At 32.8% G+C, this 21407-nt stretch overlaps 2 protein-coding genes across 21 annotated transcripts in view; one reads left to right on the plus strand and one right to left on the minus strand.

Annotated features, from left to right (window-relative positions):
• Window positions 1–21407, plus strand: part of DNAJC24 (DnaJ heat shock protein family (Hsp40) member C24) — a 126547-nt gene that overhangs the window by 104494 nt on the left and 646 nt on the right. The gene's annotated exons all lie outside the window — the stretch shown is intronic.
• The window catches only part of IMMP1L (inner mitochondrial membrane peptidase subunit 1), a 128238-nt gene that overhangs the window by 90115 nt on the left and 16716 nt on the right, over window positions 1–21407 (minus strand). For 9 of the 20 annotated variants that reach the window (XM_072759042.1, XM_072759044.1, XM_072759043.1 and 6 more), the window contains exon 2: window positions 17390–17502. The exons of 2 other annotated variants lie outside the window; for them this stretch is intronic. In XM_072759042.1, the coding sequence (XP_072615143.1) occupies window positions 17390–17453 (64 nt within the window). In that variant the 5' untranslated portion in view covers window positions 17454–17502. Of the gene's footprint in view, window positions 1–3007; window positions 3198–5488; window positions 5748–17389; window positions 17503–21407 lie in introns of those variants that run through there. 9 more of the 20 variants (XM_072759039.1, XM_072759037.1, XM_072759036.1 and 6 more) reach the window with 2 other exon arrangements.

The raw sequence follows: 21407 nt of genomic DNA on the forward strand, positions 1-21407 counted from the left end.
CTAAAAATCAAGGTGTTGGTTGGGCTATGTTCCTTTTTGGGGCCCTAGGGGAGAATCCTTTCTATGTTTTTTCCAGTTTCTAAAACTGCACACATTCCTTAGCTTGTGGCCCCTTTCTTCCAACTTTGAAAGCCAGTAGCACTGCATCTCTATTCTTCCACAGTCACATTTCCGTGACTCTCTTTCTTCTGTCACCTTCTTCCACTTTTACGGACCCTGGTGATTATTACACTGTACCCACCCAGAATATCTGTGATTATCTCCTCATTGAGGATCCTCAATTTAATTACATTTGCAAAGGAACTCTTGCCTTGTAAGATAATATATTCACAGGTTCTGAAGATTAAAGACATGGACAGCTTGGGTGGAATGGTGGTATTATTCTACCCACTACCTACCACACCAGGACACCAACACACCAAATCAGTAACTATCAAAGTGTTGTCGCCAGAGCAGCAGAATGGGCATCATCTGGCAACTTGTTTGAAATGCAAATTCTTGGGCCAAATTCAAGATTTATGTAATTAGAAAATTGTGGAGTATTGCTCAGCAATCTGTTTTAAAAAGTCCTCTAGGTGATTCTGAAGCACAGTAATGTTTAAGCTCTCAGGATGGCCAATGGTCTTATCAAGCTTTGCATAGCCTTCCTTGATCATCTATCATTTACTGCTATGTGCCATTTTACTTACCTTATTCCATGTGTCCTATGAAAAAAGTTGGGAAACTCTGGCATAAATAATTCTTATGCTATCTAGGAAATAGAATTTGTTGATTTTTATTCTCTATCATATTTACATTTTTAAGGAACTGAGTGAGTCATTAATGTAAAGAACAAATTCCTTTAAAGAGGAGCCTATGTACTCTATCAATTAATAGAAAAGCTAAGAAAAAAGAAATGAAAACTTAGAAATTGTGACTATGTCACATAATAAAGGAAAAGAAGCAAAAAGTATTCTTCCCCAGAAACTTTTAAGATGCTCTGTTTAAAATACAGTAACACTCCATATAATGCTGGCATAAAGGCACAAGGTTGATACCTACTTTCAACAGTTATCTACATTATACATCAAAAGATTTCTTCCTATAATACAAAGTGAGAAAACACTATGTGGGATGTAGGTAATAATGGTTTCTTTCACTACACATAAAAAACTCTCAATACCAACTAATATAACAACAACAACAAATACTTAGTAATTATTGCCGTGTGCCAGGCACTGTTCTATTTACATATATTAACTCATTTAGTTCTTACAGTAATTCTTTGAGAACTTAAGTATCTCATTTTACAGATAAAAAACTGAGGTACAGAAAGGTTAAGAAACTATCCAAAAAAGCACAGCTCATAGGCAGCTGTGTGAGCCATAACTCAAAATAAGACAAGTGGGTTCCCAAGTCCATCACTATGCTATAGGCACAGGAAAGAGAGAAGTCAAACTCATGTGAAAGCCACCTAGAAAGATGAAGAAGCTAAAAAGAAACTAGAGATTCCTCTATCCTTAGAAGTTTCTAGGAGCAGGAGTACACTCTGAGATCCTGATTTAGATCTAATCATGGAGGTAGCCTTAGAGTGATTTCAGAATACCCAAAATCACCAAAAACAAAACAAAACAAAAAACAAACCCAAATAAACTTAAAAAACCTCAGCTGATTGTTCAGGTCTGGAATTCCTTTGAAAAGAGAAAGCATTATTTCAGAAATATAGGGGAAGGAGTGCCAGGGTGTCTCAGTCAGTTAAGTGTTTGCCTTTGGGTCAAGATCTCAGAGTCCTAGGATTGAGACCCAAGTCTGGCTCCCTAATGCTTAGCAGGGAATCTGCTTCTCCCTCTCCCTGTGTGCGCTCTCTCTCTCAAAATTAAAATCTTTAAATAATAATGGGGGAAAAAAAGTAAAGTATCAATGTTAATTGAGACTACTAATTTATAGAAATTCATTTTAAAGTATAAGCAGCCAAAGAACTGATTAAAATCATAACTTTCTTTGTTTTGATAAGAACAGTAAGTGAATTTATTAGTATTTAAAGAAATGTTCACATTCATAAAAAGGAAGGAAGAGAGAAGTAAATCTGAAGGAGAAAAAAATCCTGACATCATAGTTTCACTACATTTTCCCTCATTTGGACAAGAATGACATTCCTGAGACTTCCTGTGATTTCTCAAATTCAAGAATATCTACACAAAATACTTTTTCCCCATATAATTATTATATATAAAATAACTGAGAGATGTATGTCCATTTCAGACCCCATATAGAAGTGATGATGACATGAAGAAAACAATAGACTCATTAAGACATGGATGCTGAGTGGTGTACTAGGCTCAAGAGCTAAATAATTCACTCTCACACAGCAGCCTCTCCATCAAAGTAATTCAAATTCCTACCATTTCAAAATCACCTTCAGAGCTACTCATGAATTGTTCAAATCTATTATGTTAAATCTACTGTAAGACTTGTGCAGAGGGTATTTTTCTAGAACTACAAATTAAGAAATTCTGATCCCCATAATCTATGAAGATTTCATTTAAACCTATTTTTTAATGCATTTCCAGAGGAAATAATTGCCCTCACTTTAAGGTTTAAAGTATTCACTGCTTTAAAAATGACCGTACCATCAAAAAACCTGAGAACCTAATTCAAAATCTAAATTCCCAGGCTCCCATCATAGAGCTAATGAATGAGAATCTGTGGGACGTGGGAGCAAGGCTACAGAATCTAGTTTTAATAAGCTCCCAGGAAGGAAGCCCCATAAAGAACTCTGTGCTGTCATTCGAGACCACTGAGACACACTCAGCATTTTTAGAAATTTGACAAAATTCAACCACCCATTACTTTTAAACTGAATGCTAACGTTGGGAGAACTCTAAATTTCATCATCAGATAAACTTTATCATGCTAACATTTCAATGATTTTTTTTTTAAATCAAGTGTTATTTTCTGAAGTGTACTTTTTGTAAAATCAAAACTCATTTTATGTTTATAAACCATAAACAGTTAACACTTTTCATACAAAAACAGCTTTCATGGCAGCCCGGGTGGCTCAGCGGTTTAGCACCGCTTTCAGCCCAGGGCGTGATCCTGGAGACCCAGGATCGAGTCCCACGTTGGGCTCCCTGCATGGAGCCTGCTTCTCTCTCTGCCTGTGTCTCTGCCTCTCTCTCTCTCTCTCTGTGTGTCTCTCATGAATAAATAAATAAAATCTAAAAACAAACAAACAAAAAAAACAGTTTTCAAAGAGTAAAACCATCTCATTCATCCACCAATAATCCTCCAATGACTCTATATGATCCATTGATTTCAGAATATACAAGTTGTATGTGCAATAGTTGAAGGGTATTCATTCAGATGAAAGAGTATCATTTAGCTTTATCACAGACTAGCTGTCACTGTGCCAGTATACAGTTCATCTATGACCCTTAAGAAAGACAGTCTTATTAGTTGTCAAAAAAACAAACCAAGAATTCCTGATTCCCATACTGCTTTTGTACATCTGACTTAACTCCTTTTTAAAAATTTCTTATTTCTCTGTCTATCTCCCTTTCTCTTATCTCTAAAATCACCTCCCTTCACCTTCTTGACGTCATTAGTCACTGTGCCAATAAATTTAGTATCTGTAGCTTTCAAAGATGAGTTACATTTCTCATAAGTTATCAATACAGTATTAAATTAAAGTAATCTTCAATCTACCTGAAAATAATGTACATCATTGAGAAGACTTTATATGTTTATAGTAAATATAATTAAGATGAATTTGGGGTTTTTGAAAGGAATAACCATCTCTAATCAAATAATGCCTACGATGGAGAAGGAAAAAAACTAACTCTCAAGAGCCATTCAATAAACAGCTGAATAAAAAGCAGAAAAGTAAATATTGACTATGTTTAATAAAGCTTTGAGACAAATTGTTTTGAAAGTTACTTTTAGGAAATAATTATAAAATCCTATTAACTACCACAAAAAGTTACCCTGAGACAATACACTACCTGGCAAAATAATCTGAAATTACACATAAACCAAAAATTTTATATTTAAAATACAAGTGATTATATTATAAAGATAAAAGGAATTCAGTCCACTTATTTCATGGATAGATCTATTCATTGTGACAGAATTTTAAATGAACACAATTCCAAATAGTAAAAATATAAATTAAAAAAAGTAAAAATATAAATAGAAGGCTAAAGAAATCTTTACAAACTAACATAATACAGTTCAGTAAACATACTGTTAAGCTTTCTCACCCATTCATTTAAAATGTGACAACAAATGAAGAAACACATTTTGGAATATAATAGCTTGGAACCAGTTAAAACAAAATCCATTAATAATGACAAGTTTGCTAGGTAGGTTTGACCAAAGATCTCTACATAAATTTCTTATATTTATTGTTTTTTCTGATAAACATCTCCTATAAAGAAGAATAAAAGGTACTATACATAAACAGAGGCTACAAGTAAATCAATGCATTGTGTATAATGGATGATCATATTTTAATAATTCTTATAATTGCAAAAATTATTTTATTCACCTATAGTTAAAGTTTAAAGTTTAAAAATATTAAGATTAAGGTTTTATAATCTATTTTTCAAATATAAAGCTACTAAACCAACAAGATAAAAATCAAGTTCTATGAATAAATATTTTAAAAGTAAGTACTCTAGGATCATAACACTGACAACACTAATTATCTTTTCTAGTCTTGGCAGTTATGTTGCATACTGTTTGGGTGACTGATGGGATAATTTCACTTCATTTTCCTTCAGTTTATTCTGGACCATGTAGGAGAAGAATATAAAAATAATTAACACCTCTAAACAAAGTACTTGATAAAGTTTTTAGTCGACATAAAATGCTTAAAAAAAGCCTTAATTAACTAATACATGATTCTAGAGCAATTAACAACTAAACCTTTACTTGCTGAAGGAAAACTTTCACTAAGAATTTCTGATTTTAAAAAATATCAATTCGGTATTAATATTAACTATTTTAGGATTTTATCTATCAAGACCATACACTTACACAAAAAGCTCTTTTCATCAGTTTGAGCTAACGTTACATTAATTATCAAAAATATAAATGTCTATATATTTTTATATCATTAAAGATTTTACTCACTAAAAAACATTTAATCAGCAACAATCAAAGCAGTCAGAAACAGGTAAAATGTATGACAAAACAAGTTATTTCAGTTCCTTACACTTACAGATATTTTGATTAATTTATTGATAATGACCTTATATCTAAAAGAAAAAGTATTTAAATAATATTTAATCTCAAAAATAATACTTTATAAATAGTAAATACATTGTCATTTAACTGGAAAAAGTATAAAAGACATTAATAACCAACTTTTTTATTTGAATATTTTAATAAATTTTAAGTCTTAGCATATAGTTTATGTATGTCTTACATAATTTGTAAGTCATATAGATTATAATTAGGCTAAATATTAAAAATAATTAATAAAAAGCATATTCTGTGCCTTGATCACCTGATTTTTTGTTGTTGTTGTTTATAAAATTAATCACAGTTAGCGGGGTAGAAATCGCTTTGAGCTTCATGAATGACATCCAAGAGATGGGAAAGGATTAGTTCTCAGTTGCTGCCAGTTATAGCACCAGGTGGCTTTTTCTGCAGTGAAGGTGTTACCGATAATCCCATTACACTGGTACTAAATCTTGCAGACATCAAAATTATCACCAAGGTTCCTTTTCATCCCATCCTTTCCAAATGACTGGAAGTCGCTTCACCTGAAAGAAGTCAAATCCACATGCAGCTGCTGTTTTAGAAGGCAGCAAACTCCCTGAGAATGCCAGTCGTGATTCAATTTTGCTGTGCTGGTGGCCCCCTATTCCCTGTCCAATAATACATCTGTTAAAAAATCCTACAGCTACAAATCAAGTTTAATCCTACCAGGGACCTCATGTTGGTCTTGTCTTCCAAAAAGGCAGCAGGTTCTGCTGTCTATCTCTGCTAGCGTCTGGGGAATACCCTTTAAATCCCAGCTCTACTTAGAAGAATAAGCTAAGGATCACAAAACATGACCTCAAAAACCCTGATATGACTATATTCTGACCCAGAGGCATTCATTCTAGGTGAAGATTAGAACTTTGCATAATAAGATTACACAGCAAGTGAATGATATCAAGGGACTATCCATATGCAGCCGCCTGGTTTTCTATAGACAGCCTGTGCTCTGCAATATGCAGTGCAGACGAAAAAGAGCTTGGTCTTTCTAGCTGAAATAAAATAGATTCACATAAATTAGTTGGCCATTTCCAGATTCCTAAATCCCCTATTACATCTTTTATTGACAGCTCCTGTGAGGATAGCACAAATGTTATTCCTTTTTATTCTGTGGTTCTATAACAATCATGCTCTGTAATTGAAATGTACATAGATTATGGCTCGAAATTAACATCTTGTTTGCTGTAATCTTGGATTACAATTGACTGTGTACATAATAAAATTAGGAAATCAATGGATGGATTTATCATCTCCAAGAAACTAGAGGTATTGTTTAAAGAATAGTTTAACATTTTGTGTCAATACTTTAAACGCAGAAGTGACAGAGTAGTCAATAAAAATTTAAGTGAGTGAAAGAATACAACAGGCATTATGCAATATCTACATAAAAGTTAGATTACATAAAAATTAGTTCATTTCCCTCAAAATCCTAAAGTGTTAAAATTTTCAAAATGTGAAAAACTCAGAGATCTCATAACATAACGATTTTCTCTTGAAACCATACTTGAGCAAGGTTAATTACACATAAGTGGGTGCAGTAGCAGTATTTTATACACATCATCTTGATCATTTTATACTTTGAAATATTTGAATCAATTCAATTGTAATTCAAGGTTTTATAGTTCTTTAACTACATCTTTTTAAAGTATTTAGTGAAGTTCCCTCTATTTATATTTGAATATATACAGAACATTTAAAATGTATGGAATCCTAGAGAATTTTATGTTCAGTTTTTTCCTGTCAAGAAGTTTAAAGCTAAATGAACTCTAAGCAAACTTATATGAAAAGAGATACAATCACACAAACACCAATGCAAAAAATTCTAACAATGAGAAGAGGAGTTCTCAACTTTAGCTAAAAAAAAAAAAAAAAGCATTAAGACATGCATTCAATGGGATTCTTATAAAACTAAGATCCCTGGTATGCTTGAAATATATTTGACAACTTTGATTTGCCCACAACTGTTGAGGAGCATACTACATCCATTATATTAACCATTATCATCACAATATATTTAGGCATATCTATTACAATATCTAAGTAGTCAGGAGTCAGAGGACATAATTATGATTTTGTGTGTTAATCAGGCAGATATATACCATTAGTATCAGTCACAGAGCTATAGAAAACACTGTATGTAATTTCAATGACAGCCCGTGAATATCTTTGGTCATCCTAAATAGGATATTACTAGAAAAGTAATGAGGAATGCAAAAAATATTTTGTTATGATATTTATATGCAGTACTTTAGAGCTACACTGTTCAATAAGGTAGCCATTAGCTACATATGGATACTGAGCACTGGAAATGTGACTAGTCCAAACTGAGATACATTTTAAGTATAAAATATACACTGGACTTTGAGGACATAAAAACAAAAAATAATAAAATATTTTATATTGATTACATGTTGAAAAGATGATATTTCAGATATAATGAATTAAATAAAATACATAAATGGCTTGCATTATATATCAATTGAACAGCATTGCGTTAGCAGATCATAAATTTTCAATAATCCCTAAATTGTGAAATTGCATAACTAAAAAAAAATACTAAAGCAGAGGGTTATCATGGAAGAACAAACATTCCAATGCCAAATCTGATACATAAGCTTAGAAAAGAACAAAATGCTGTCATTTCCACCTGTATTTCATATCTCTACCTTAAGAGTAATGGGGGAGAAGGGACCAACCAAGCTCCTGATCATTATGTACCAGAAAACAATATTTTATAGTTACAAAAATGCTTTAGTCTCGTAAGCATAGAATTTTACAAAAAAACATCTTGGGCAACTTCACTAAAGACTAGTTAGGTCTATATGTCACCACTAATTGAATCCAATAGACAGCAACTTCAAAAAACATTTCTAGATCAGAAAAGGCCATGATTTTTTTCTAAGGTGCTATATAATTATTTATATTCAAATTTTAAAAATACAAGTAATAACTGTACAGACTTGAAGCATTTAATGTATTTCAGTATTTTAGCAAAATAAAAAAGGTCAATTTCATAATTATTAGAAATTCACTTTTCCGTTATTCTTTTCATTATATCCATCATTGTAGGTTAAAAAATTCATTAATAAAAAGGGTTTAACAGAAAGAAAACTATAAATAGTTAAAATATAAAACATATACCTAATTTAGTTCAAGAAAGTTAATGCCAGATTTAGTATGACTAGACAATTGATGTCATGCAATTAAAATACAAAGTCTATCTTTGTCACACACTGGAATATTATTTCAATATAAACAATAGTATATAGGTATTAACTCATTGAAAAGTTGCTTTTCATAATTATTCCTTTATAATATTTATCTAAAATACTAAGACTAATGATGAATTATGAGTATCAATAAATAAGATGGATAAAAATCTAAATCAATTCTTTATGATCTAGCCATGTTTCTTTTTCCTAGCCTTTTAAAATTATGTAAGTTCTTTCCTTTTCTGGTAACAACTATCATCACACACATAGATACAGAGACACACATAAAAACAAAATAATAACAATAAAAAAACTTTCTAAGCATCACTATATGAGTGTAATGATATTCAGTCTAAGTTAATCCCCAGACATCCAAATTCATGAATAAAAATTCATCAGTTTTAAATACACTGAGCCTATTAAGCAAGAACAAAAGCATATGCACAAAAGAGCTTTTAATATATTTCAAAGCCCACAAGAGCCGTGGTCTCATTAAAATTATAAATTACACAAACATGGAATGAAGATTCAAACTGCAGTGCAGCTAAGCAGATTACAGAAAACCCCGCGTTCCATATGATAACACACCATGGCCCTCCCAGATGGGGGCTTGGAACAAAAAGGCCATCACCACAGCTAGGGAAAACCTCCTTGTGATCTCTGGTTTCTGTTCAGCAGATGACAGCCAAATAATATGTTGATTATTCTGTTTGTGCTGCTAAGCTTGTAAGATGGAATAAAAGCGATATGATCTATTGTGAACCCAATGCTAATGTGTTGCTCCACTCATAAATAATATACTGAATTTATTCTGAAACTATCTTTTATCTGAATTTCAGTTTTTAAATGCATGAATTAAAATAAAAGCCAGGATAAAATAATATTTAATTTGATGCTTTAAACTAAGAAATGTAATGACAAGTGAAAAATATCTAAGTGCTTAGTTAAGAGTTAAGTACAATCGCCTTTCTTTCATTTCAGCACTGTGATCAGAGACAAAATATATTTTTAAATAGGCAATTACTCTCATTATGAAATATAAATCCAAAATTAATAAACAGGAAGTTTATAATATATATCGACAAGATAAAAATATACTAGAGCACATAAAGACACTTTTCTGCAATAATAGCACATAATCAGAACATACATCTAAAATATCTCTGAATAAAAGTATCACTGAAAGTCTTATGAATATTCATAACTTGTACACAAATAGATGCTAACAAAATATCCTACTTAAAATCAAAATGATTTTTTAAAAGTTTCTAAAAATAATTTTCAAATATAACATATTTAGAGAACATCTTTTCCTTTTTACAGCTGTAGAGTATTTCATTGTATAGATATGCCATAGTTCATTTAACCACTACTCTACTGACAGACATCCACAAAAGAAATATGCAAACATATTAATCTAGAAATATGTATTAGAATGTTTATAGTAGCATTATATGGAAAACCACCCAAATGTCCATTAACAGAATGGATAAAAAAAATAGTTGTGATACAGTCATACAAAGGACTGGAACAATGAAAATGAACCAACCAAAACAACATGCAACAATGCAGATGTATCTCAAGACATAATAGCAAATAAAGGAAACCAAACATAAAAAAATTCTATTGTATGATCCTATATATGTAACACAAAACACATACATCATATATTCTTTATCTGGGTGCTGGTTACATGGGTGTATTTGGCTTCTAGAAAATTCACTAAGTCATCTACTTCTCCATATATATATAGCTTCCTTTAAAAAGGCAGTTTTACACACTAATACAGTATACAAACATACTCAAAAACCTTATAAGAAATTTAGAAACTGATGTATATAAAATCTAAAAGGTGAAAACTAAGCATTCTTAAACTACTTATTTGAATAATCAAATTTTCAACTCAATAGCTGAGACAAATTCCTGGACTCTTTTAAATGGAAAAGGAAAAGCCACTCACCCTATTATCTTCCCCAACCCCCAACCTCTGATGCTATATATATTTTTTTAATTTTTATTTATTTATGATAGTCACAGAGAGAGAGAGAGAGGCAGAGACACAGGCAGAGGGAGAAGCAGGCTCCATGTACCAGGAGCCCGACGTGGGATTCGATCCTGGGTCTCCAGGATCGCGCCCTGGGCCAAAGGCAGGCGCCGAACCGCTGTGCCACCCAGGGATCCCTCAACCCCCAACCTCTAATACCATATTTTCAAAGGTATCTAGCCTTTTTGTCAGGAGTTACTGCTGCTGCTGCTTTTAAAATAATGGAGCTAAAACAATCTCAGGACTGAACATTTGCCCTTATAAATAAAGTAAAAATAAAAATAAAGTAACACAGAAGACAAAGCAGGATAAAGAATACATATGTTTACTGTTTCCCTCCGCCTTCAAATTTCATAAACTTTTGTTAATTATGAATGCTTATTACCTAATTTAAGCAATCTCTTGAAAAATCTTGTTTTACTTTTCAATGAAGTTAAAGAAAATATAATTAATTCTTTAATATTAGTATCATACAAATAAAGTGAAATTTCACAATAATATGATAGGCTAAACAATGTATCTCATTACTTCCCACTTAAATATTTTCTCTTATTTCTATACTGGAATCAACACATAATCTACAAAACTGTTTTTCTCATATGGAAAAAATACTCTAAGAAATAAGCTAAAAGAGGTCATCTAAAAATTATAGGATTTATTTTTCATTTCTATAACAAATATTTATCCAGTGCTTACTATCTAACAGGCTCTGGGGATAAAGGAGTTAAATTAGCTAATTTTGTGGCAAATATTACAGACTTACCCCTTTCCCTCTCATTTGATTAACAATTGAAACAAAACTATTTTTAATAAGTAACACATTAATATATTCAAAAATTAAAAACAGTCTACATGATATACAGTTAAAAGTCCCATCTACTTCATTTTCCCTATCCATCCACACACGATTGAGATTTTGTATAACCTTTCAAATTTTATTTTTGCAAACATAAGCAAATATGAATGTATATTTTTATTTCCTTCCCCTTTAAGCAATAAGTAGTTTACTAAACAATGAACATTGCCCTTTTAAAGATTTGATTTTTAAGTAATTTCTACACCCAAAATGGGGCTCGAACTCAGCATCCTGAAATCAAAAGTAGCACACTCTACTGACTGAGCCAGCCAGACACCCCTGAACTTTGCTCTTTTAAAATAGCAATGTATGTTTCAAAACTTTCTAAATCTGCCTTCAGAAAATAGCCTCTCAGGCAACCCCAGTGGCTCAGCGGTTTAGCACTGCCCTCAGCCGTGAGTGTGATCCTGGAGGCCTGGGATCGAGTCCCACGTTGGGCTCTGTGCATGGAGCCCGCTTCTCCCTCTGCTTGTGCCTGTGCTTCTCTCTCTCTGTCTCTGTCTCTCACGATTAAATAAATAAAATCTTAAAAAAAAAAAAAAGAAAGAAAATATCCTCTCTTTTCATAGCTGTAGAGTATTTCATTGTATAGATATGCCACAGTTCATTTAACCAGCACCCTAATGATAAACATTAGGGGTGTTTCCAATCTTTGGCTACTGTAAAAATGCTATAGCAGAAATTCCTATATATATGTTGTTACATGAGTACACAAGCATATCTTTAATAAATTTCTGGAATTAGTATAAAGACAAATGAGTAAATGCATTGGTCTTTTTCTAGAAATTGCCAATTTGTTGTTTTCTATGGGGGTTGTGTCATTTTACACTTCTACTACTGATACATTTCAATGTATCCTAGGAAAAGCTATTTCTCTCTTTGGGCCTCTAAGATATTTTATTCATAAGGCAATTCCCAAAGATGTTCTTATTGCAAAAAAAAACAACATAAAACTGTTTGTTTTACCCCAATTGCACATGTAAAATCTGTTCACATGCTAAGTTTAAAAACAAAGGATTTTTCAAAAACCTCACTGACATAGGAAATTATAATGATGTACTGGGATAGCAACTATACCTATCCTTCCTCTGATCTAAAAACAAATATAGGGCAGCCTGGGTGGCTCAGCAGTTTAGTACTGCCTTCGGTCCAGGGTGTGATCCTGGAGTCCTGGGATCGAGTCCCATGTTGGGCTCCCTGAGTGGAGCCTGCTTCTCCCTCTGCCTGTGTCTCTGCCTCTCTCTCTTTCTCTTTCTCTGTGTCTTTCATGAATAATAAACTCTTTAAAAAAAATAAAAACAAATAAAAACAAATATACTCTCCTACCCTAGTATTTTTTTTAATTCACATTCAGTTTATAATTGCATAAGTAATCAAATGCATTTCACTTTGAAATGAATAGTTTTCCTGAAACCAAATCTGTGTTACTTCTAAATTGTCCTTGAAAAAGCTATCATTTCAAAGGTGGTTTAATTTTTATGACTGCCATTCTCAAATGGCTGTGTCACCTAATACACTTTTTTTAATTTCAATGCCAATCCTATCAACTATTTTATAATTAGAAAACACCCACTTTTGTCAATTGGACTTTCCCATTTGAAGAAATCCTTAAGCAACTCCAGTTTTAATATCATTGTTTTGTAAGAAAATCTGTGCATGATAATAAGGATGCACTGGTATATGCGATCTATGCTGCATCTCAATTATTCAGAAGTAGCGGTCAGATAATCTCAGTCCTCTGAAACAAAGTGGTTAGCTTAGTTGATGAACCCACGGTCAATTTTTAAAAACTTCCACACCTTCTGTGCCCTTAGTCAGTAGATGGCGCAGAACCATACTTAAGCTCTCACCTAAACAATGTATGTTAGGCAAATGCTGATTTTAATATTAGAGTCAATAGAACGCACTGACAGCAAAAGACAACAAAGGTAAAACAAAACAAAACAAACACCACACATCACAAGAAGGTCCCAGGACATAAAACTTATCAGTTGAGAACGATATAGGAAAACAGCAAAAACTCTCTGAGGAAATCACTTAAATTCTGTCAAGTGACTGATGTTTCACTATGACAACTCTGACAACAAGCAAAAAAATTTAAATAACCTTAAATTATACTCCATTTGTTCTGTTTAACAGAAGGGTAAATTTTATATTTTAAAAACATTTTGAAAAAATGTTCATACAAAACAAGTTTTGGCAGATAAAAGGATAAGACTCAATTATCCACAAAATTAACAGATGAGAAATATACCATTTGTTATTGATGCCTAATGAACGAGGAATCACTCAAAGTAAAATTCCCAAGGTTAGTCTATACGATGGCCATCTTTTAGAAGATGAACTATGATAAAGTGTGGTAACATTTTGGGGGCTTCAAACATGGAATTCCCTGCCCTAAGACAATTTTTGGTTAACAGTCAAAAGGATATCTGATAATTTCTGAAAGCTAGTCAGGCAAATTTTCCACTTAAATGGCTGGATACACTAAAAAAAAAAAATATCCTGATTTCACTTTTCACTTTGTTTTCTTTACATTGTGACTGCTAAGTAGACAGGTTGATCTGGTTTCTAGCTCCAACTTGCTAAATGACTTTGTCCAAGTGACTCAATCTCTCTAGCCCTCCTTAGTTTCTTCATCAGTAAAGTGAAGGAGTTATACAAAATATGGCATGTTAACAGAATGAATTTACTAATAAAGTAAACCACAGAGTTACTACCTTAAGTCTTATCATCTATTTCTTTACTATACCTATACATCTATCTATATACATACTGTTTTGAAACTATCACAAACTATATGCTACTTTACTATACATTTAAGGCCTAAAGTAAAAGAAATTATAATCATTTCAGAATCTTTTCCAATATTGAATATGTGTTATTCTCAAGATACAACAAATTTCTCATGTACTCAGTTAAATTAATTTAAAATACCATATAATGAATTATCTTTAACTTGAAAATATATGACTTTTTCTACCTGATACACATAAAAATATATGATATGTAAAAGAATATTCATGGCAATTTCATTTATAATAGCCACATACTAGAAATAACCCAAATATCCACCAACAAGAGCATGAATGAATTCTGTCATAGTCATTCCAAAGGAATAACATAAAATGATGAAAAGGAATGAATATTACCCGCAACTACATAAATGATCTACAAAGCAGAAGGATCTACAAAGGAAGAAAGAATACATATGATTCCAGACAATGGCGCTACCAGCTGACCAACCCATGTCCCATGCTGCCTGATACCCCACTGGGCACCCCATAGCCATATCAGGATCATGGTGAGGCAGGCAAGCAAATCCTGAAGGAAAGCATGAAGGCAGTCACAGTCGCCAATCTTTCATCAGTATCCAACATGAGCTCTTGGTTTAGCCATAGGGTCCAGACCTCAGCTCTACCACCCCCAGCCATCTTTCTGTCTCTGCAATCAAAGATGACACCTGCAAAAATGGCTAAACAAGGCAATGGAGACCTTGCAGCTGACTAGAGTGCTAACACTGGTGCTAGAAGAGGACCCGTCCTCTTCATGCCTCAATGGAGAACAAAGACTTCTTCCAGCTGCTGGAAGATGACACATGCCTGAGGTGCTGGAGTTTGGAAAAAGCTGGACCCCAGCAGGAATGTGTGCTGTGATGTGACCCAGGTCAGGAGAACACCAAGCACAAAAAGGACATCACCCTCATCACCTTCAACACACACAAGTAAAATCCTTGGAACTTCTTTGGCAGCCTAACATCAAAGCCACATTCTATAGGCTGTAATCCATTGAGCTGTGACTCTCAAGGACTTGGTCCAAAGTATTCAGGGAGCTGCTCCAGTTGGACCTCCATGTTGCTGCAAAGCCTGGGCCATATGTTCCTGGGAATTTCCTCACCCTGCTAAGGAGTGGCAGCGTCAGTACCAAGGTGGCCTCCATCTCTACTGATAGGGGTTCTGAGCTTCTGCCCCTAGACTTGTTCCAAGAAACACAATGCAAGCACTGTATCAGGTTTCAGGTCCTGCAAGCAGTGCACACTAGATAACTCACCTGTTTTCCCATGTTCTCTAACTGCATTATGACAGTTCCTATTAGTGTAATACCTCCACCCCTAGCCTATACCCTTTCCTGAAGAATGCTGTCCCTTCCTAACCATCTTTCAAGCCTCCCACTTACCCTGTCCCCTGGCAACTTGATCCCACCCTAATTAATGTTACATCTAAATGTTTTAGAACTCCTTCTGTCCCTAAGCTCCCCAGTAGAATAAAGAGAGTCCTCTCTGACTTTACATTGATATCTTTAATTCTTTATACCCTCTCCAAAATAACAAAAACATTACCAATAAAAATATTAAATTGTTTACAAAAATTCCATAAAAATTAAGAGAAAAAGTGAACATGTTGCTGAGAAATACACATAAAAAAAGAAATACACATAAAAATGATAAAAATTATATAGAGAATTATACAAATAATTACCATAAAAGTCAGGACATTGATTACTTCTGAACAAAAAGGAGATTGTATCAAGGGTTTCTGGGATGCCAGAATTATCTATGGTTACATGGATGTTTGCTTTATATTTACTTCTTTTACTATGTATTTTTCTTTTTTTTCTTGAAGATTTTATTTCTTTATTTGAGAGAGAGTGAGAGAGCAAGGGGAGGGGGCAGGGGGGGAAGGTCAGAAGGATAAGCAGACTCCCTGCTGAATGAGGAGCCTGATGATGAGAAGCTTGATCCTGGAACTCGAGAATCTGGGCTGAGCTGAAGGCAGGTGCTTAACTGACTGAGCCACCCAGGCACCCCCACATTTATGTTTCTATATTATGTTGTTTTATAATAAGTTTAAAATAGTATACTTTTTGAAATAATACATTCTTATAAGAAGGAAAAGAATTCCTCTTTTTTGCTAACAATTTACTTATTTACATTTCTAATTTTTAGAAGAAATAAGAAATAAGTGCTTTAATATTTAATAATAAAGAAATGAATGCTTAATACTCCACAATCCTAATTAAGAGTCAATTTCGCTCAAATATTTCCCAATAGCTACAAAAAAAGTATCAGCCCATTAAAGAGTACAAGAATAGTTATCCTATTAAATCTTTGCTTAACTCCGTGTTGTTTCTGTTACTTTTTCTTCTTTTCAATGAAATGTACGCTTACTTTCAGAAAGAATTTACATTATATCTAGGTAATAATTTTATATAGGATGCACTCCAAAAAATATATTTTAGCTCATTAGTAAGAAGAAAAACACTCTTAACTGTCACACATTTTCTAGCAATTTTGGAAGCATCTGTGTATGCATACAATGTGAGGTTTCATGGTAGGATGGACAGAGTCATGATACTTAAGGTCCAGCCCAATTTTGCTCTCTGTAAATATTTTCACTATTTGTACAAGAAAACATGATAGTTGGATTATAGGATGGATATACAATGCAAGTTACACTTAAAGTCCACTGTATAAAGTGTAATGTAAGGTGATTCATTCAAAACAGATCCAATAATGCCTAATTTAAATTATACTGGAGCTGTTTTAAATGTTTCCTTTGGAAAAACAAAAGTATAGGAAATTAAATTACAAAAAAAGATGAACAGTAAGAAGAATAAAAATAATAAACTGGCTTCAGTTATAAACATTATACACATACAATGTAGAAAATCCCAACACCTATAAGCATCTTTCAACATATATCTGTTATAACTTATAGATGCCACTATACATGAAGCAGACAATGAAACTTAGAAGCAAGACCATCAGCAACTTCCTCATACTACAGATATCAACACTATCACAATGCTATCACTCATTATGATAATAAAGTTGCTTCTGTTGTATACTATTGTTTTCCTATGAATGCACCCTCTTTAGTGGATCCAGCTAACCAGTTATTTGCCCATCTATTAAGTGCCAACTTTAAAAAATTACACTGTGTCCAGCAGGGAGCAGCATTACAACATTCATAAGACTTAACATGAACATGAAACCGACAGAAAAAAAAAGGAGGAAAAAAAAAAACCACTTACCATAGGTCTGTTCTACAATACATTCAATTTTTAAGGCAGTTGCAAGGCTTCCAGAAAATATCATCTAAAGCATGTCTGAGAGTATATATGGGTAATCCACGAGTTCAGGATTCCTAAAGCAGGAAATCAAAGTTATATTAGGTAAAGGATTCCCTCAGCCGTGTTAAGTTGAAATACTATATAATATTATTAAATATCTCTTAGTTGTTAGGTATATATTTCTCTCAGTGGGTCGATGGGATTATAAATTCAGATATATAGTAACACTTTGGAAAAAACAATTTTTAAAAACCCAGAATTATATTAAAGTCCTTTTATCTACCAGAAAATTTAAACAGAAGAAAGTAAGTGGGTGACATAATGTATCACCAAACTAAAGAGAACAGTGGTCAAGTACTTAAAGGAGATAAGCCAACCATATGCAGTTCTAATACATCAAACTCCAAACAATTTGTAAGTAACAGGATATAACATCATTTCTGTATGTCAGCATGAATATCTGAGGTTAATTTTAACAATGAAAAGGCAGCAGAGAAGTAGTGTGTAATGTGGATGTTAAAACTGATTCATCAAATATTTACTAATTATAAGTAAATATACATGATATTGCAGAAATACTCCATGATGAGTTAAAAGGTGACAAGTGAAAAACACACTGAAAAAAAAAAAAGAAAAACACACTATGTTTGATACTGTCTTGGATGTCAAAACCTGCTCCTATTCAACTAAAATAGCTCCAGGACCGTTCTCTGACTGGAAAAAAAGGTTTTTTTTACAAACATAAAATGAACTTTCTGTTATAAAAAAAAAATAAGTCATGGGGATATAATATATACTATAGGGAACATAGTCAAAAACATTATAGTAACTTTAGTGACAGACTTATTTCATAATGTACAAAAATATCAAATCACTATGATGTACACCTGAAACTAACAGGACACTGTATGTCAATTTTACTTCAAAAATAAGTAAAGTTTTATCTCCACTTTTATTTGAGATATCAAATCTACACTGAAAAATAAATATTTGCCATTAAAACATAAATATTCATCCTGAACTGATTACATATAGTTTACATCATACATATTATTATATATTGATATATTAATATATAAATGATATTTATTTGAAATTTAATGAATAATATGTAAAATGGTTCCTACTGTTTTCTTCTGGTAAAATATGAAAAGCTTGACAAATATGCTCTCAAGACTACAGTGATTCTTCAATAAGTATTATTAATTTTAATGAAGTCAAAGAAACTGATGTATCCGTCTTCTACCCTTTAACATTAAGGTATTCATGGAATTATTTCTTATATTTTGCCCTCCTTAAAGACTTTCTCTTATTCTATTTCTAGCCTTTGCTTGTGTACATTTCACTTTTTTGTGATACTTTTATTTCTATCAGTCTATTCTCTGTCTTCTAATATATTTGAGACCACCTCTATTCTAATAAAGAAATGATTTAAGAGTCTATTACCTCAGTTTGAATAAATAATGAGTAACAAACTTTTTATTTTTTTATTTTTAAAATTTCTTTCTTTATTTATTTATTTTTACTTATTTTTTATTTTTATTTTATTTTTATTTTTATTATTTTTTATTTTTTTTAATTTCTTTTTATTGGAGTTCAATTTGCCAACATATAGCATAACACCCAGTGCTCATCCCATTAAGTGCCCCCCTCAGTGCCCGTCACCCCAACCCCCCGCCCCTTTCCACCACCCCTTGAGTAACAAACTTTTTAAAGTCAAAAGAACTTTTAGTACTTTTTATTCATGTGTGCGCATGTGCACATTTTCTTTAAAAAGCAAAGATACATGAAATAAACTCTTATTTCTAATATATACTGTCAAGTCTGAAAAGAAAAGTGATTTCCCTATTCAGGACTCTCTAATATGAATACTAACATTAATGGTATTAATTATTTAAAAATAATCGCACAATATTATATATAATGTTTATTTTTAAAAATTATGAACAGATTATAATATATTTATAATATAATTACCTAAAAAGAGACTGTAGTGAGTTGAATAGTGTTCTTCCCTCCCCCCTAAATTCCTGTCCATCAAGAATCTCAGAATGTGACCTTATTGGGATGTGGAGTTATTGCAGATATAGTTAAGGTACAGGCTAATATGAGATCATACTAGATTAAGGTAGGCCCTAAATCCAATGAGAATTAGGATTAGAATAAGGAGACCAAAAAGGACATAAAGAGATACAGAAAAAAAGACAATGTGAAAATGGAGGCAAAGGTTGGAGTTATGCTGCCACAAGCCAAGAAGCCAACAGGAGCCATAAAAAGCTAGAAGCAAGGAAGGATTCTTCCCTTGAGCCTTTGGAACAAACAAGGCTCTGCTGACACCTTGATTTTGAACTTCTGGTTTCCAAGAGTGATCAAGTAAATTTCTGTTGTTTTAGGCTACGAAGTTTGTAGTATTTTGTTATGGAAATTCTAGAAAATCAATCACAGATTTTGGTCAGGAACAGAATGTTGTAGAAACATGAATGTTAAAGGACTTCCGGTAAAGCCTCAATAAGGAAATGAGGGACTTGTTATTAGACACCAGAGGGAAGGCAATCCTCATTTTAAAGTTGCAGAAAACTTGGCTGAATTGTGCTCTACCATTGGGTGAAAAGCAAGACTTGTAAACAATGAATTTATATATTTAGCTGAGGAGGATCCAAGCAAAGTGTTAAAGATATATACTGGTTTCTCCTTGCTGCTTATAGTAAAATGCAAGAGAAAGAGATAAATTGAGGAAGGAACTTTAAAAAAAAAAAATCAGCATCAGACAACTTGGATAATCCTTCATCTATCTAGATTGCAAAAGAGGCTAACATCACAAATCATTAGGAAAATGCTAGTCAAAACCACAGTCATATACAACTTCAAACTCAGCAGGATGACTATTATCCAAAAAAACAGAAAAAACAAAAGTTGCTGAGCACTAGAACCCCTGTGCACTGTTAATGAGAATGCAAAAATGGATCAGCCACTGCAGAAAACAGTTTTTGGCAGTTCCTAACAAAGTTAAACATAGATTTACCATATGATCTAGCAATTCCACTCCTAGGTATATACCTAGGAACTGATAGCATGGACTCTAAGAGGTACTTGTGCACCAATGTTCATTGCACGACTACTTGTGATAGGTAAAAGGAAACAACTCAAATGTCTATCAAAAAAATGTATGGATCAGGGCCACCTGGGTGGCTCAGTCAGTTGAGCATTTGACTCTTGCTTCAGCTTAGATCACGATCTCATGGGTGGTGAAACTGAGCTCCACAGCAGGCTCTGCTCAGTGTGGAGTCAACTTAAGATTCTTTCTCTCTTCCTCTCTCTTGCCTTCTACCCCTCTCCCTTTTCTCTGAGATAAATAAATACATCTTTAAGGAAAAAAATGTATGGATAAACAAAATGTGCTATATACATACAATGAAATATTACCCAACCATAAAAAGAAATGAAGTTTTGGTACATGTTACAAGATGGATGAACTCTGAAAAACACTATGCTAAGTGAAAAACATTATGCAAATGATAACAAAGAACAAATATATGATTCCACTTCTATGAAGTACCTAGACAGGCAAACTCAGAGACAGGAAGTGGAATAAAAATACTAGAGGCAATAAAAAAAAAATACTAGAGGCTGGGCAATGGAGGAATGGGGAATTATTGCTCAATGGGCAAACAGTTGTTTGGGATGATGAAAAAGATCTGAAAACAGACAGTGGCAACGTTTATAGAACATTGCAAATACACCTAATGGCACTGAATTGTATATTTAGAAATAATTAAAAGGGTAAATTTTATCACAAAAAGCTTTTCCTTAAGAAAAAAAAAGGGCTCAAGACCTTGAGCCAACTAAGAGGGCTGACATACCTACTTCAATTAGAGAATCATGACTGAACTACTGATGAGCTCTAAAATGAATATATTTCAATGCTCAGCAAGGTAAAATGATCATCACATGATAGCAATTCATTAATTTCATGTGAATT

Source organism: Vulpes vulpes, chromosome 5 (assembly GCF_048418805.1).
Source record: "Vulpes vulpes isolate BD-2025 chromosome 5, VulVul3, whole genome shotgun sequence".
Taxonomy (NCBI): domain Eukaryota; kingdom Metazoa; phylum Chordata; class Mammalia; order Carnivora; family Canidae; genus Vulpes; species Vulpes vulpes.